The sequence below is a fragment of the Misgurnus anguillicaudatus genome, chromosome 20 (assembly GCF_027580225.2).
Source record: "Misgurnus anguillicaudatus chromosome 20, ASM2758022v2, whole genome shotgun sequence".
NCBI lineage: Eukaryota > Metazoa > Chordata > Actinopteri > Cypriniformes > Cobitidae > Misgurnus > Misgurnus anguillicaudatus.
Genome location: NC_073356.2, coordinates 25,439,878 through 25,455,404, shown reverse-complemented (window position 1 = coordinate 25,455,404; position 15,527 = coordinate 25,439,878). Strand labels below are relative to the sequence as shown.

Sequence of the window (15,527 nt, the reverse complement as noted above, 5' to 3'; positions counted from 1 at the left end):
TGCGCGCCCACTCGGTAAATCTAGATAAAACATTAAGAAACGGACTTTGAAATAACTTTGAACTATCATTTGTGTACACAGTTACTCCTTGACCATGCACAATGATGACGCCAGGGCTGCTGCATATCATCCAACTCATACAATTGTTTTAGTCATTTGTATATCCAGCTGCACCATTCAGGCCACACAGTCCAGGGCGTTTGTTTCAGGGTGGAAGTCGAACCATATATGGTTTGGCGAACCAGTCTTACTAAAGTCGTGAAAACCAACATTTCTTTGCGTAATTATTAATTTTCTCATGGATTTTGATATTAATACTAAACATTTGAATCACATGGTACTTAAAAACAATACATGAAATTCAATAAAGTATAAAGCCAAATATAAATATTTCTTATTAACATACATTTTAATGTAGATAATTAAGTAATGTCACTACATACTTTTTAATTTGATATAAAAAAATTACATTTACTTCATGTTCATCATCAGTATCTATTTTAAGTATTTGTTACAAAATAAACATTGACACAGAGCATAATTTTTAAATGTCAAATACACTTTATTTTTTTTTAAATTTCAACTACACATTAAATAAAATATATATTTCTTAAGTAAATATTTCTGCACCACAAAAAAAAAAAAACGCCATGCTGTTATGTTTTTGCAACTGTCCCTCACTTTCGCGTTTGTCCTTTATCATTATTATTATTATTATTATTATTATTATTATTATTATAAATCCAATATTCTGAACAGTGAACAGAGTATAAAATACATATATCAAATACAACGAATATAATGATAGATAAACCGCGTTTGTCCTGAAGCGTGTGCTTCGGTGCCGCCCCTACTTCCGCCCTGAAACGAGCGCCATGGATCGTGGCGCTGCTGGGCTGCAACTGGATCATTTTGGCCTCAAATACGACCAACAGAGGTGTTTAATAGATTAGCACCTCTACCGGCCACAGGTAAAACTTTATATATTAGGGTATGAAATTTTATTTTGGCGTATAATTTTGCTGTAATGACATGCATTTGAATATGATTTTCAGTTTAAACTGCCAGGATTAATTGTATTGTATTACACATTACACTATTCAGGCATTTAGAGCAAATAACGTACCCATTTATTTATTATATGATATAAAACACAGTATATAAAACAATCACAACCTTTTTCAAAAAGTACTTAAAATATTCCAAATGTACTAATCACTTATACGTACCTGTCTGTCGTATTATGGTGCATGCACAAACAAACTATTAGGTCTTATTTTTTGAGGACAGTCATGAAACAAATGAAAATATGCTTAATTGGTTTTGAGGTTGAATGCAAAATCCTAAAATGCTGTGTTAGAGCATTACGTTACGGGCATGGGTTCAAAACGGGAGAACACGCATACTGATGAAAAAATGTGCTGTGTTGCTGTGGATAAAATGCATTAATGTAAATGTAATTATATTTGGCCCGTATAATTGAAACCATTCATTTGTATTTATATTGTTTTTCAGCAAGGAGCATTGGGCTAATACTTGACACTTATATGTTTGTCACTGGATGTCTGATGAAATCCAACAGCTGTTTTTAAAGATAAATAACAACACAAATGTTGCAATAGTAATTTTGGTTGATTTCTGACGTGTGGTACTGGCACTGGAATCCTCTGTGTCGTAACAAAAGTCAATATGTAATAAGCAAACAGATCGTTCACAAACAGATTACTTAAAAGGAGAACACCTGCAAATAAAGAACCAAAGAAGAAAACTTGAGCTTGATCTAACATTCAATGAGAAGATAAAGGTAAGAATCATGCTTTAGCTCTTTGTACAACACCATCAATAAAACACTATTGAATTTATAACAATTTCAGTCTAGACATAGTTGGTAATCTCTGACTTTCATCATACAGCAAAAAGATAAGGATTCTTAGTAATAGTTTCTGATGAGGATTTGAGACAGAAATAATTATTTTTACTATACTATATAATGTGTTGTATTCTTATTTCTAATCAGGATGGATATCACTGTGATTTCATTGCTCATTTTGCCTTGCATGTGTAATGCTGGCTCTACAGGTACACTAAATGAAAAATACCAAGCCGCATTTCGTTATTTTGTGGCCATACAGCAGTCAGAAATAACCTGTTATAACTTTTATATCACATTAAACAGACAATCTTGCTTTTGGAGCCGACGCTGTCCAGTCCTCCACTTTCGATGAATTTGCAGATGCTAATCATGCTGTAGATGGTAACAGAGAATCAATATACACGAGGGGCTCATGCACTCACACTGCAGGAGAATATAATCCCTGGTGGAGAGTGGACCTCAAAAGGATTTACAGGATTAACAAAGTTACCATCACTAATCGTGGAGACTGTTGTCCAGAGAGGATAGATGGTGCTCAGATCCGTATTGGCAACAGTCTGGATAACAATGGCAACAACAATAAGCTGTAAGAGCTGTTAGTCTTTCTTAACCAATTTGGATCTTTTATAAACTGAATACATAAAAATATATAGCTTTTCCTTTGAATGTGAACATGTTTTAATCGGACGTATATGTCTTAATGTTTGTGAATTCACAGCGCTGAAACAGTTGTGTCTATCCCACTTGGAGGCACACAAACATTTACATTTGACCATATTCTGGGACAATATGTTAACATCTTTCTACCTGGAACACAAAAAATCCTCACTCTGTGTGAAGTTGAAGTCTATTCAGGTAAAAAACTGACAGAAGAAACATATCAATGTGTGAATGACTGTTATTTTATTAACTGGAGGGTAAAATGAATGTCCAGTTGTGCTCCGTGCAAGTTTTTCATTGCTTTGAATATACACTTTTTAATAAAACACCTGGCAAGAAAACAATTCCCATTATAATTTACTTTGTCAATGAAAGAAGTGTTTTGTTCATTTTTTTATGCTGAACAGATAACATTGCTTTTGGAGCCGATGCTGTCCAGTCCTCCACTTACGATCAATTTGCAGATGCTAAACATGCTGTAGATGGTAACAGAGAATCAATATACACGATGGGCTCATGCACTCACACCGAAGTAGAAGATAATCCCTGGTGGAGAGTGGACCTCAAAAGTATCTACAGTATTAACAGAGTTATCATCACTAATCGTGGAGACTGTTGTGAAGAGAGGATAATAGGTGCTCAGATCCGTATTGGCAACAGTTTGGATAACAATGGCAACAACAATGAGCTGTAAGGAATGTAGTTATTTGTTACATAAATTTCTCCTAAAGCAACATTATGTAGTTTTTCAACATGTAAATATTGTCTCTAAAATTATTTCAGTGGTAGAACAACTTTTAAAGGATTAGTCAATTTTCTTAAAAAAAAATATCCAGATAATTTACTCACCACCATGTCATCCAAAATGTTGATGTCTTTCTTTGTTCAATCGAGAAGAAATTATGTTTTTGGAGGAAAACATTCCAGGATTTTTCTCATTTTAATGGACTTTAATGGACCCCAATAGTTAATAAAATTGCAGTTTCAAAGGACTCTAAACAATCCAAAACGAGGCATAAGGGTCTTATCTAGCGAAACGATTGTCATGCTGAAGGCACGTGACTGTGTCATATGGGCTGCGTTCAGCCCCGACAAAACGTTGCACAACGTTTATTAAACAGAAACGGTGATGTGTTGAACACCCTTTTGTGAAGATGCAAGAGTTGCAACTACGGTAGCTAAGAGGCCATTCTTTGTGTTCTTTTTTTAAATGTTTCTGAAGCCTGATGAATACGTTATAAATGTGTGTTTAATACTGTAAAATACCCTCGATGTTACAGTCACTGACCTTGCCGTCCAGTGACTGAAAGAGAACATTCCAACTTGAACCCATTATGCGAGCTGTCTCTTTAGGGCTACCGAGTGGTTTATTTACATGTTGCTGCTGATTGGACAGCAGTTCTGAAAAACCACCAAACAAGAGAAAACGTATTTCGAAACCCTGTTGCATATGTCGTTTAACCCGGAAACGGTAGCAAAACGTTGTGCACCATTTTGATCTTGAACGTGCCCCACTGTTGCGCTTTTAACCACATGGGAGAGCCGTAAGCCAATCTAACATAAAGGACTACATGGTGTTGCTTTAAACATTTACTTAATGTTTTTAGTAAGGTATGTTTGTTAAAACTAGTTATATTTCTTAATTAAACTAAGATCTCGTCATGTTTAAACTTTAAATTCCTGTCCGGGAAACCACCCCTATAAAATTGCGATTTAATTGGGTATAATGGGCTCTAATATCTGCTATGTCATGATATAAAGGTGAACGACGTTTTTTTGTTAAATGAAGTTATTGTTTTATATTCAATCTGCATATGCAGTGTGCCAGAAAAGGCCTGTAATTTTCACTTTTAAACTCTGTATTTGCAGGGCTTCAACTATTTTCACTGCTCCTCAGCACACAGCGACATTTGAGTTTAAGCCTATTCTAGGACGATATGTCAACATCTTTCTACCTGGAACACAAAAAATCCTCAATTTTTGTGAGGTTGAAGTGTATTCAGGTAAAAATACTGACATTTACATATACATATGTGAATGACTGTTATTTTATTAACTAGTAACATAAGTGTCCAATTCTGCTCCGTGCAAGTTTTTTTTCATTGCTTTGAATATACACTCTTAACAAAAGTTTTATACTCTTTGTCATGGTGTTTGATTTCACAAAGATCTCTTGGCACGCATATCCCTGGCAAGAAAAAAATTCCCATTATAATTTACTTTGTCAATGAAAGAAGTGTTTTATTCATTTTTTTATTCTGAACAGATAACATTGCTTTTGGAGCCAACGCTGTCCAGTCCTCCACTTTCGATGAATTTGGAGATGCTAAACATGCTGTAGATGGTAACAGAGAATCAATATACACGAGGGGCTCATGCTCTCACACTGCAGGAGAATATAATCCCTGGTGGAGAGTGGACCTCAAAAGGATCTACAGTATTAACAAAGTTATCATCACTAATCGTGGAGACTGTTGTGAAGAGAGGATAATAGGTGCTCAGATCCGTATTGGCAACAGTCTGGATAACAATGGCAACAACAATGAGCTGTAAGAGCTGTTAGTCTTTCTTAAACTATTTGAATCTTTAATAAACTAAATAAAGTATAAATAAAAATACAGTTTTTCCTTTAAATGTGAACATGTTATAATCGGACGTATATGTCTTAATGTTTGTGTATTCACAGCGCTGCAACAATTGAGTCCATCCCAATTGGAGGCACACAAACATTTACATTTGACATTATTCAAGGGCAATATGTCAACATCTTTCTACCAGGGAACGGGACCTCTAAAATAATCACTCTGTGTGAGGTTGAGGTTTATACAGGTAAGATATTATAAAACAGCAAAAGGTGAAGTTTAACAGTATAAATGTCCTTAATGTTTTTTCCTATTTCGGTCAGCAGGTTAAGTGGCATGATGAAGTTCACATCACAGTCCACAAAAAGAAGAAGATGACATCTCAAAAAAGTCCCTGGTCCTGAATAAATTTTTTTTCTTCTTAATTTTGCCAAATACATATTTTTGTGTTCTATGGAGGTAACAAAAATAATGTACAAAATAAATACATTAAGCCTGTTACACAGTTTGTCTCTGACATTCATTTAACACAAGTAAATGTCTTTCGATAAGCAATGATAGCACTGATGCTGTGATTGATCTGGTGCAAAACATAATCAGTATGGGCTTTCTAAAATACATTTTTAATGAGGATGGTTTTTGTTTATTTAATTTATTTCTTTATTTGTATAGGGACAGACTTAGCTGAAATACATTGTAGGCTACATAGAAAAAATATTGCAGCTCAAGCAATGTCCATATGGTGCCCAGAACGGCTTTTAACCAAAAAAATTACAATTCTTTCAGTGCCATCAGTTACTTCTTATCACATTGGCTCTTGTGACTAAATAAGTTATGTGCCAACATATTTTAATGTACAGTAGTGGTTGACACTGTAATTTTGCTAATAAGAAATGATTCTCACCTGTCGTTTCACTTTAGAAGACGTATTAAGCCACTGGAGCCATTCAGATTTTACTTTGATGAAGGAAGGCAATGTGCTTTTTGCCTTTCAACATTTTGAGTACAATAAAAGCTAAAATTATGGTTTAAGGATGTGGATAAGTGCACATATGTGTGACTACATCCTGCTTAATGCTTGTAGAAAGATAATAGTCTCTTCTCTTCTGTAACTTTAGATATCTCTTATGACTCACTCACTCTTTCTCATTCTCTTTGGTTAGCATCTCTGTTGTTCTCATCTTCTTTTCCATTGTTTATATCTTTGACATTGTTACATATCTTGATCACAGCCTGATTAAAGTCCTCTGATTGGTCCGCAAATACGTAGTGACCTGCACCCTGAATGACCTAGAGGAACATAAGAACAGTCAAGTCAGTCAGAATCTGTACAATGTGTTTAATTGGTTGTCTAAAACGTTGAGGTTTTAACATTACTGGTGACAAAAACACAGACGTACAAAAACACAGACGTAAAATAATTAAACATGTTATCCACTCTGACTAAGGCCGGTACAAAGTATTTTAAAAGAAAGTAAAGCTCACTATAATTTCTGTGTGTGAGTTGGGTCTGATTTCTTGAATGGCTTTTCCTGATTGGCCATCGATGCTTGAACGTGATCCGTAGATAAAAGACATGGGAAGCGAGGGACTGATCATCCCTGCCCGTTCCATCATGGGGAGCTGGGGCCAGCCGTATGGGATTGTCAAGTTTTTAAATGCTGTCTCTCCACTGTCCAATCACAAGACAGATATGTAAATAATATTCATCAACAAGTACTTATTGGTAGTATGTCCAGGTGCGGTGCTTACCTGGGCGTCTGTGCATTTGTGTGGTATATGTAATCAGCAACTGTATCATCTTCAAAAACAGAAGCATATTTCTGCTTAAAATCTGATCGCATTGCCTGTATCAAAAAAGGACCTGTAAGAGAGATACAGTATATACAGATCTGAGAACATGTCTTAAAATATGTATGACTATTATTTAGTGAACATGAGTGTGAATACCCAGTGGTCCTGCCAGCCTGAGAAGAGTAAGAGGGTTTAATGGGTTCATTACAGCACCAATGGCTTTAATCCAAACAGGAACCCAGCGCTCCTGAGCATTCGGTCTTGCCATAAACCCCCACGGTTCCACCAACACCAAGTGCTTCACTCTGTGACAAATTCATTTACAAAATATACTTTATAACTCCCAGTGACTCCCATTGTTTTCAATTCACCCCCTTAAAATACAAAAACAATCACTCTGTTAGGGTATTTCATTGCATAGGCTGTAGACACATAACCTCCAAAATCATGGCCAAGAAGAATCATATGTTCCAATCCGACTGACTGTCTCCAGTCCTCCAGGGATTGGACAAACTGCTCCTCTACTTCTTGGGCATCATTGCCAAAGATTGGTCGACTGCTGCGTCCAAAGCCCAACAGGTCGAGTGCATATACAGGCCTTCCTTCTTTTGCAATGACAGGAAGGTTTTTAACCCAGAGACCCACACCAGCCCCAAAACCATGCAGTAGCACTAGTGGGATCTGCAGATGTTTAGGACGACCAGTATGCTGACACAAGTTATTTGTTTCATTAAAGCCCAGAGTCCAGATGTAGTTCCCATTAGATATGGAAACATGTCCTTGTGTGTACTTGACTTTAATGGCTGAAAATTGAATTAAAATCATTTGAATTGTTTTTATAGGAATCAGGCAAAAAGAAACCAAAAGCATGCACCAAATATGTCCTCAACGAAATATCAAGTAAAGGATTAAATATAAAGTCAGCACTCCTCGAAATGTCACATGCATGTCTTTTTAATAAATGTTTAGCTTCAGTGTGCCTAAATTTTATTTACAACACGTGATCTCACACACATACCTTTCAATATTTTATCTTCTGCTTTTTTAAGATGTCCAAGAGAGGTGGGACACCAGGAGGGGAGCCAACTGAAGATCCATCCTGATCTATAATATAAAGCAAACTGATTCGTATTTGTACGTGAACATTTAAAGTGATCCATGATATGTTTTTATCAAGCTTTATATCTGAATATTGTATCATGAAGAGGCAGTGCTAGGATATTTCAAACAAGCCACAAGGGTATTTCATAACAAGTGACACATGTCCTATTAAACTTATCTCCATTATACAAATGGCATAATAATGTTGAACATAAATGCTTATAAATGTTCTTATTGTCATTAAAGTAACTGATCTCAAGTGTTTTTTCATTATAATGTGATTTAACATGCCGGAGGTTAGAATTGGGATTTTATAAACCAAATCTTTGAAGACAATATAAGCATTTATTTTACAATAAAGGAAATACATCCTTAAAGCCCTAATTTTGAAGCTTTTGTACTGTATCATCAAAATACTATCTTACATCATTGACTTGGAGACTAATTGTCCATTGAACAACTACTGAATTTTACACACAAGATTCACAAAGACAGAATTTACCTGCTTGTTGAAAAAACAAGATCCTCTTGATCTGTTCTCATTGTTTCTCTGTGCTGTCATTACTGACACATAATTTTGATGCGAAAGTGAACTGGCAGTATTAAAATGGGGATGTGGTCAAAGAAGATCCCCAAGGGGCAAAGACGGACCTTTCACCCACTCGTAGAGCGAATAATTTTTTCTGCATCGCCGAAAGAGGGTGACACAACTGCAAGTATTTGACTCACCGATATCATTTCATCTCACAAAACATTAATTAATAAAATAGCCCTACTTAAATATACTCTTACAGATTTTTACCCAAGACGTTATTCTCCAAAATACAATAGTTGATCTATTATTCATTTTATTATTGTTATCGTTGTTTAATAATTATTGTTAAAATAAAACTACAGTAAATGATATTTCCACAATTGTCTTTAAAATTAATTAATTAATAAAAACAGATAGAAAGCTGTCTAAAACTTTTTATATAATTTTTAAATGGTTCTGTACTGATAAAACTTTTTTTTTAACTTAGGCTACTAGTATATAATGCATGAATATAAAGTATAATTTAGTTTTCTACTGTTAGTGTGCACTAGCCTACTATGCAATGAGTAAAACATACTAACTACAAGTAAATAGGGTGTAGTTAGAGTTTTAGTCTACAGTGACATTTCAGATTCAGAACAACATGATTTTTGCCCTAGTTGTCAGTTATCATAATAATGACTAGTTCAAATAATAGCAAATAAAAATCAAGGGCTCGTCCCCTAAGCGAGAATCATACCCCTAGAGTAGAGCATTGCGTAAAGACACATACTGAAAATTATATTTACATTTTAAATTAATTATATATACACTCCTAAAAGGAATGTGTTAAAATAACACATCTTGTGTCTAGTTAAGGACAATTTGATATTTTAATAAAGCAACACACTCTCTCTTTCTCTCTCTCTCTCTCTCTCTCTCTCTCTCTCACACACACACACACACACACACACACACACACACACACACACACACACACACACACACACATTCAGGTTTCCATGTTTTGTGGGGACATTCCATAGACGTAATGCATTTTATACAGTACAAACTGTATATTCTACTCCCTTCCCCTAACCCCAACCATCACAGAAAACTTTCTGCTACCTTAGATTTTCAATAAACATCATACGGTTTGATTTATAAGCTTGTTTCCTCATGGAGACCTCAAAATGTCCCCACAAGGTCAGGAAATCAAAATAAGCGCCTACTGTGCGCGCGTCTGGAGGGTTTATGAAAAAACTGACACTCACGTTTGCCAGATACTCGCTTAATCTCATGTGTAATCAGAGTTTACTTTTAAGTGAGTGTCTTGTGACTATTTTGTGAACGTGAGCATCTCTTTTATCATATACCGTTTCAACGTGTGTGCAGCAGGCATTTATTTTGACATGATGCACATGGTTTACATGATGCAAAGAACACATTTCTTCACATTTTTCATTTTGCAATGAATGACGAGCAACACGCATGACACTCCGAACACATATTTTGATGAGTTTGTGCCCCGCGGCTCTCTTGCGCAAAGTGAAACCCACAAGCTCTCTCATGCGAGGAAAATCACAACACACGTTTTTGTCAAACTATAAAGATAATAATATTTATTATAATAACTTAAAACTATAATGGGCAAACATGCCAACTATCATGATGGCCTGCTATTGGCCATACGTCTGACTATCGCTGATAGACGACCCTAGTCTATACATATTATCTTCAAGGGATCTAAAGTTATATCTTGAATGTGTTATTGACAATTTCAGAAGACGTTAACAACAGTGGTCCACAAGCAGTTCCTGTTTCAGTTTTCTCACACTGCATAAGCATTACGAAATGGTCAATAGGGTTAAATGTGTTAAGCGCTGTATTTATTATAAAGGTAATATGTTTTGCCTGTAAATACATATGTAAGAGAAAATGTTCTTTTTCACTATTATGGAAGTGAATGGGGCTCATCATGGGTTTGGTTACAAACATTCCTCAAAATATCTTCTTTTGTGTTCATCAGAATAAAATAAATGTATACAGGTTTGTAACAACATGAGAGTGAGAAAAAGATGACAGAATTTATGGGTGAACTATTTTTAATTCATATTTATGAAGATCTCAACACAGTTTAATATATTACTTTTATTGTATTTTTATTTATTTAGTTACATTTTTGTTTAACATTTTCCCAGGAAAAAATGGCCAAGCGTAAGCAGGGCCGCATTCCTAACACACGACGTACTAGTTACGTAATATATTGGTCATTTTTGGTAATTTCATGACTTACCAGCTGGCAACGTAACTATTACGTCCTATGGAGGTAATTTCATTACCATTACAGTACCAAATCACCACGTTGGCCATACGGTCTCCTTATGTGGCAAGATAACCAAGTACGTTCCAGTTACGTAACACATTTGTACTATTAGGATTTCATAACTTACTTTAGCCCCATAAGTATTTTAGTATACTAGAATTTAGCCGCATCATAATAAATAATACATTTCATAATACTATCAAAGAGTGAAAGTCAAGGATCACACGGACACACTGTTAACAAAATTTTCTTTGTCCGAATTTAATTTATTCTGCAGAATAGGCTCCCACTCCCTGGTGTCAGAAGTTAAAATGAGAGAGCCCCGTTTACAAGGTTGAACACATATTTATAGCAATATACTGAAAAATAGATAGTCATCCCATCTCTGCCCCTGAACCAAAGATCGTCATGGAATTTTAGCGTCATTTAGAAAATAACTATCATCTTATCAATGATTAAGAAACATATCAGTTAAAACACATCTGGTCAAATCGAAGAAATGATTTTGTTCTCAGTGAACTCTACCGTTTACTGAGTTTTTTCACTTGTTCATCAGTTGTTACTTATGTCATTTACTAGCAGTGTTGGGCAAGTTACTGAAAATTTGTAATTAGTTACTAGTTACTTCTTTTAAAGGTAATTGAGTTACTCTACCAGTTACTGTATATCAAAAGTAATTAGTTACTAGGGAAAGTAACTTTTAAGTTACTTTTATGTCTGCTTTTTAAATGTAAATATGAACAGTACTGAACAGTCAAACAATAAAATGACATGGATGGGCTATTTTACACGTAAGACTCACATACTGTGTGTATATCACATACTCACATAATATATCACATACTGTAGGAGCCTATTTTGCTTTAGATTCAGTCGTTGAATATTTTTGTTAGAAATTATCTTAATATGTAAGCTTAGTTTATTTATGTATATCATTTAGATCATTTAGACAAATATTCTGTATATGTTTACATTGAAAATATATAGTGTGTTAAAATTGTGTATTGTCTCTTTAAGAATTTGGAGACAATTGTGTCAACATGTCATATTTTCTAAAGTTAATTATAATTTTTCTGATTCCATGTTTATTTTAATAAGCCAGAAACGTCTCTGATGTGTCCTGCTGACAGGCGCGGTGTGGGCGTGCAGCAGCTGACACAAATTATGGGTCCTCCGAAGATTAGACCCTCTCATTTCAGTTCTCTTCGCGAACTTCTGAGGCTTCCACCTTGAAAGACCGAGTGCTCACTTTTTTAGGTCACATGCTTAGCAGGGCGCGGCCATGGAATTGGGACACAGCTTGTGAAGCTTGCGGCGGTAGTGCGCTTTTTGGTCATATATTGTTTGTATATGTTTTCTGTTGGATTTAAATGATACACAGGATTAAAGGAAGATATTTAATCAGAAAACGGAGTACGTGAATTGTTTTGTCCGACGGACACAGAGCGAGTGGATTGTTTTGTCGGATACGGAGTGAGTGAAACTGAAACTGAAACTAAATGCGCACTCACACATACTATGGAGTTTTAACACGTTTTAAGAGTTGTACAGCGCAGTGTGAATATTTTTCTGGAAACAACAATTGCGGATCGTTCTCTTCCATGAAGGCCGATGTAAACATCTAAGATACATATTAACATTTCTCCGATTTATTGCTTTTGTGGACTACAAATGCAAGTTAATGTCATACTGGGATTGCTTGGCAAAGATAATTTACAAACATGAGACCGGATGGATTATGACTTGCGCACAATTTTTAAACAAAGGTATGTTGTCCCGTTCATATTTTTCATGTTCATTCTATATGCACTGTCAGCCATGATGAAGTTTAATGATTCATTGCGCCGCCCACCACGGTCATGAGATGTTAAATCAGAAATGTTTTGTTTGTAATTGTTATTTTTTTACAAAATAAAGTAACGCGAGTAACGAACTCATTTAAATTTTTGTAATTGTAATTGCGTTACTTGATTTAAAAAATACTTCGTTACATACTCGTTACTGATAAAAGTAGTAAAATTACATTAACGCGTTACTTTGCACTAGTCCCCCTTTATCTTATCTGGTAGGACTTTGTATAATGTTCTAGTCCTTGAACACTTTACTACTGAACAGATGGAAAGAACAGAAATCTTTCACTAGAACAGAATAACAGGATTTTGCATTTAACAATTATAAGTTCATAAACTATAATTAAACTAAAAATAAAAAATCTTACACTACACTCCTCCCTTTTTATGATTTATTCATAACTTCATGACTGTCATCGTTACATAGGTCTTTTGGATTGTGAGGAAGATGTTGAGCACAGTTAGAGTTGGGGTCGTGCGCCCTTGATAATACATTTCCTCTGTAGATTCTTGTAGGACCACACCATGCAGTCAGTTAGTCGTCCTCCCTTTGTCACGGTAGGAAAATCCATTGTTTTCCTCCGTGTCATGTTTGTGTGTGTGTGTTGTTCACTTACCCTGCCATGTGCTCATTAGAGCGATCCCCTTCACCTGTGTGTTGATTGTCTCGCTCCAGCTGTTCATCATTACATCATCTCCATAAAAACTCACCTGACTTTCTGTTCCCTGCCAGATTCTATTGTTTGCTCAGTCTCCGTGTTGCTTGGTTGTTCCCTGTGCTTTGGATTACGTGTTTCAGTTGGATGTGTATTGTCGTCGTCGTCTTCGTGTGGATGTTCCGTGTCAGTCTGGATTTCACCACTGCTCATCACTCCACCAACGTCGCACTCAAAACACCAACTTCCACCGTAGTCATCGTCACCATTGCCAACCAAAACACCGGACTGGATTACTTCCGCATTTGACTTTGAATACTCTCTCTTTGTTTATATTTAATAAACATTGTTTCATTTTTACACCTGCGTTTGCTTCCGTCTTTTACAAGTCATTACAGAAGAATCTGGCCAACATGGAAGCAGCAGGTGGTCAGCCGATCTCCGCGTTGGAGGAGTTTCTCCAGCGATCTCTGGCTCGTATGGATCATCAGGATCAAACCATCGAAGACATGCGGAAGGCCGTCCAGGCAATGGTGGCGAAGGTTTCCGAGCTCTCTCAGCGATCTCCAAACATCACGCCTCCCACTGCGCCACCCATGCCGCCCGCACCATCTTCACCTCCAGGGGGTAGTTTCATCCAGGAACCGAGACTGCCGATCCCGGAGAAATATGCCGGTGAGCTCAACTACTGTCGTACTTTTCTCTCTCATTGTTCTCTACATTTCGCCCAACAGCCCCGGACATTCTCGCTCGAGGAGACCAAAGTGGCGTTCACGCTCTCGCTGCTCTCGGGCAAGGCTGCCCTCTGGGGGACGGCGGTATGGGAAAACCAGGACAGCTGTTGTTCCTCGTTCGCCTCGCTTTCCGAAGAAATGAAGAGGGTTTTCGATCGCTCCGTCGCCGGGAGGGAGGCCGCCCGACTCCTCACGGATCTCCAGCAGGGGGAGCGGTCGGTCTCGGACTATGCCATCGAGTTCCGTACCCTGGCGGCGGAGTGCAGGTGGAACGAGGAAGCGCAGTGGGACCATTTCCTGCATGGGTTGGCGGATCGGATCCATCGAGAGATCATCACGGCGGAATTACCGAAGTCGCTCAACGGTCTGGTGGACTTGGCGATCCGGGTTGACGCACGCCTGTCTACCGTTGCCAGAAGGAAGACTCAAGTTCTGCCCACACGTCAAGCGGAGCCCACGGATCCTCCCAGCGAAGTTTCCGCCGGTGGTCTCTCAGATCCGGAACCCATGCAGGTGGGTCGAGCTCGGTTACCCTGGAAGGAGAGGAATCGGCGGAGATCCTTGGGTCTTTGCCTGTACTGTGGTGAGTCGGGTCACCAATGCCAGAGGTGTCCGGTAAAAGACCAAGCCCGATAGTAAGACAGAGGCTACTATCGGGCAGGATCTCCGCACAGAAGACCTCTACAACATCCACTCTCCTTCCGGTGAGACTACGGTGGTCCACTATGTCACACTCGGGGCACGCACTTCTGGATTCGGGGGCGGAGGGCAACTTCATCGACAGCTCACTAGCACGTAAGCTCAAGTTACCTTTCACTGCACTCACCCACCAGATTGCGCCCTTCGCCCTCAATGGACATCAGTTACCTACTATCAAGTACACCACAGCACCTATCACACTCATCACTTCCGGAAACCACACAGAGACTATTTCATTTTTTATTACTGACACTGCTCTCTCTCCCATAGTTCTTGGTCATCCGTGGCTTCATTCCCATAACCCAAAAATTGACTGGAAACTGGGTTCTGTTACCAGCTGGAGCGAGGAGTGTCATAAGTCCTGTCTTGTCTCTGCTTGTGTTTCTGTGTCTGAGTCTGTGTTTCAGGGGAAAGCAGTGGATTTGTCTACCGTGCCCGCGGAGTACCATGACCTGAAGGAGGTGTTCAGTAAGTCGCGGGCTGATTCTCTTCCTCCTCATCGTCCCTATGACTGTGCGATAGACTTATTGCCAGGTACGTTTCCGCCTAAGGGCAAGTTATACTCTCTGTCTGTTCCGGAGATGGAGGCCATGGAGAAATATATTTCTGATTCTCTGGCAACGGGGTTCATTCGCCCTTCCTCATCTCCAGCGGGGGCGGGGTTCTTTTTTGTGGGGAAGAAGGACGGATCCTTGCGACCTTGCATTGACTACCGAGGGTTGAACAACATCACGGTAA

The 15,527-nt window shown here is 37.8% G+C and overlaps 2 protein-coding genes across 2 annotated transcripts in view; one reads left to right on the top strand and one right to left on the bottom strand.

Moving 5' to 3' along the window:
• Positions 1 to 15,527, top strand: part of LOC129454650 (uncharacterized) — a 155,618-nt gene that overhangs the window by 127,766 nt on the left and 12,325 nt on the right. Inside the window, exons 20-23 of the mRNA XM_073858372.1 lie at positions 2,592 to 2,728; positions 2,941 to 3,223; positions 4,403 to 4,536; positions 4,800 to 5,082. Coding sequence (XP_073714473.1) covers positions 2,592 to 2,728; positions 2,941 to 3,223; positions 4,403 to 4,536; positions 4,800 to 5,082 — 837 coding nt within the window. The remainder of the gene's footprint in view (positions 1 to 2,591; positions 2,729 to 2,940; positions 3,224 to 4,402; positions 4,537 to 4,799; positions 5,083 to 15,527) is intronic.
• On the bottom strand, positions 5,436 to 11,669 carry LOC129454655 (1-acylglycerol-3-phosphate O-acyltransferase ABHD5). The gene is made up of 6 exons (XM_073858377.1): positions 7,928 to 11,669; positions 7,300 to 7,712; positions 7,066 to 7,207; positions 6,868 to 6,979; positions 6,601 to 6,787; positions 5,436 to 6,405 (listed from the first exon to the last, which is right to left on the bottom strand). Exons 1-6 carry the CDS (start codon positions 8,067 to 8,069, stop codon positions 6,262 to 6,264), a joined length of 1,140 nt encoding a protein of 379 aa, XP_073714478.1. The 5' UTR covers positions 8,070 to 11,669; the 3' UTR covers positions 5,436 to 6,261.

Excerpts from the sequence above, each read along its gene's own strand:
- LOC129454655 (XM_073858377.1), bottom strand. The coding sequence starts at position 8,069 with ATGGATCACTTTAAATGTTCACGTACAAATACGAATCAGTTTGCTTTA. Across the intron at positions 7,713-7,927 it reads AGAAGATAAAATATTGAAAG|CCATTAAAGTCAAGTACACA; the intron begins GTATGTGTGTGA and ends TTCAATTTTCAG. Across the intron at positions 7,208-7,299 it reads AATACCCTAACAGAGTGATT|CACTTGGTGTTGGTGGAACC; the intron begins GTTTTTGTATTT and ends CACAGAGTGAAG.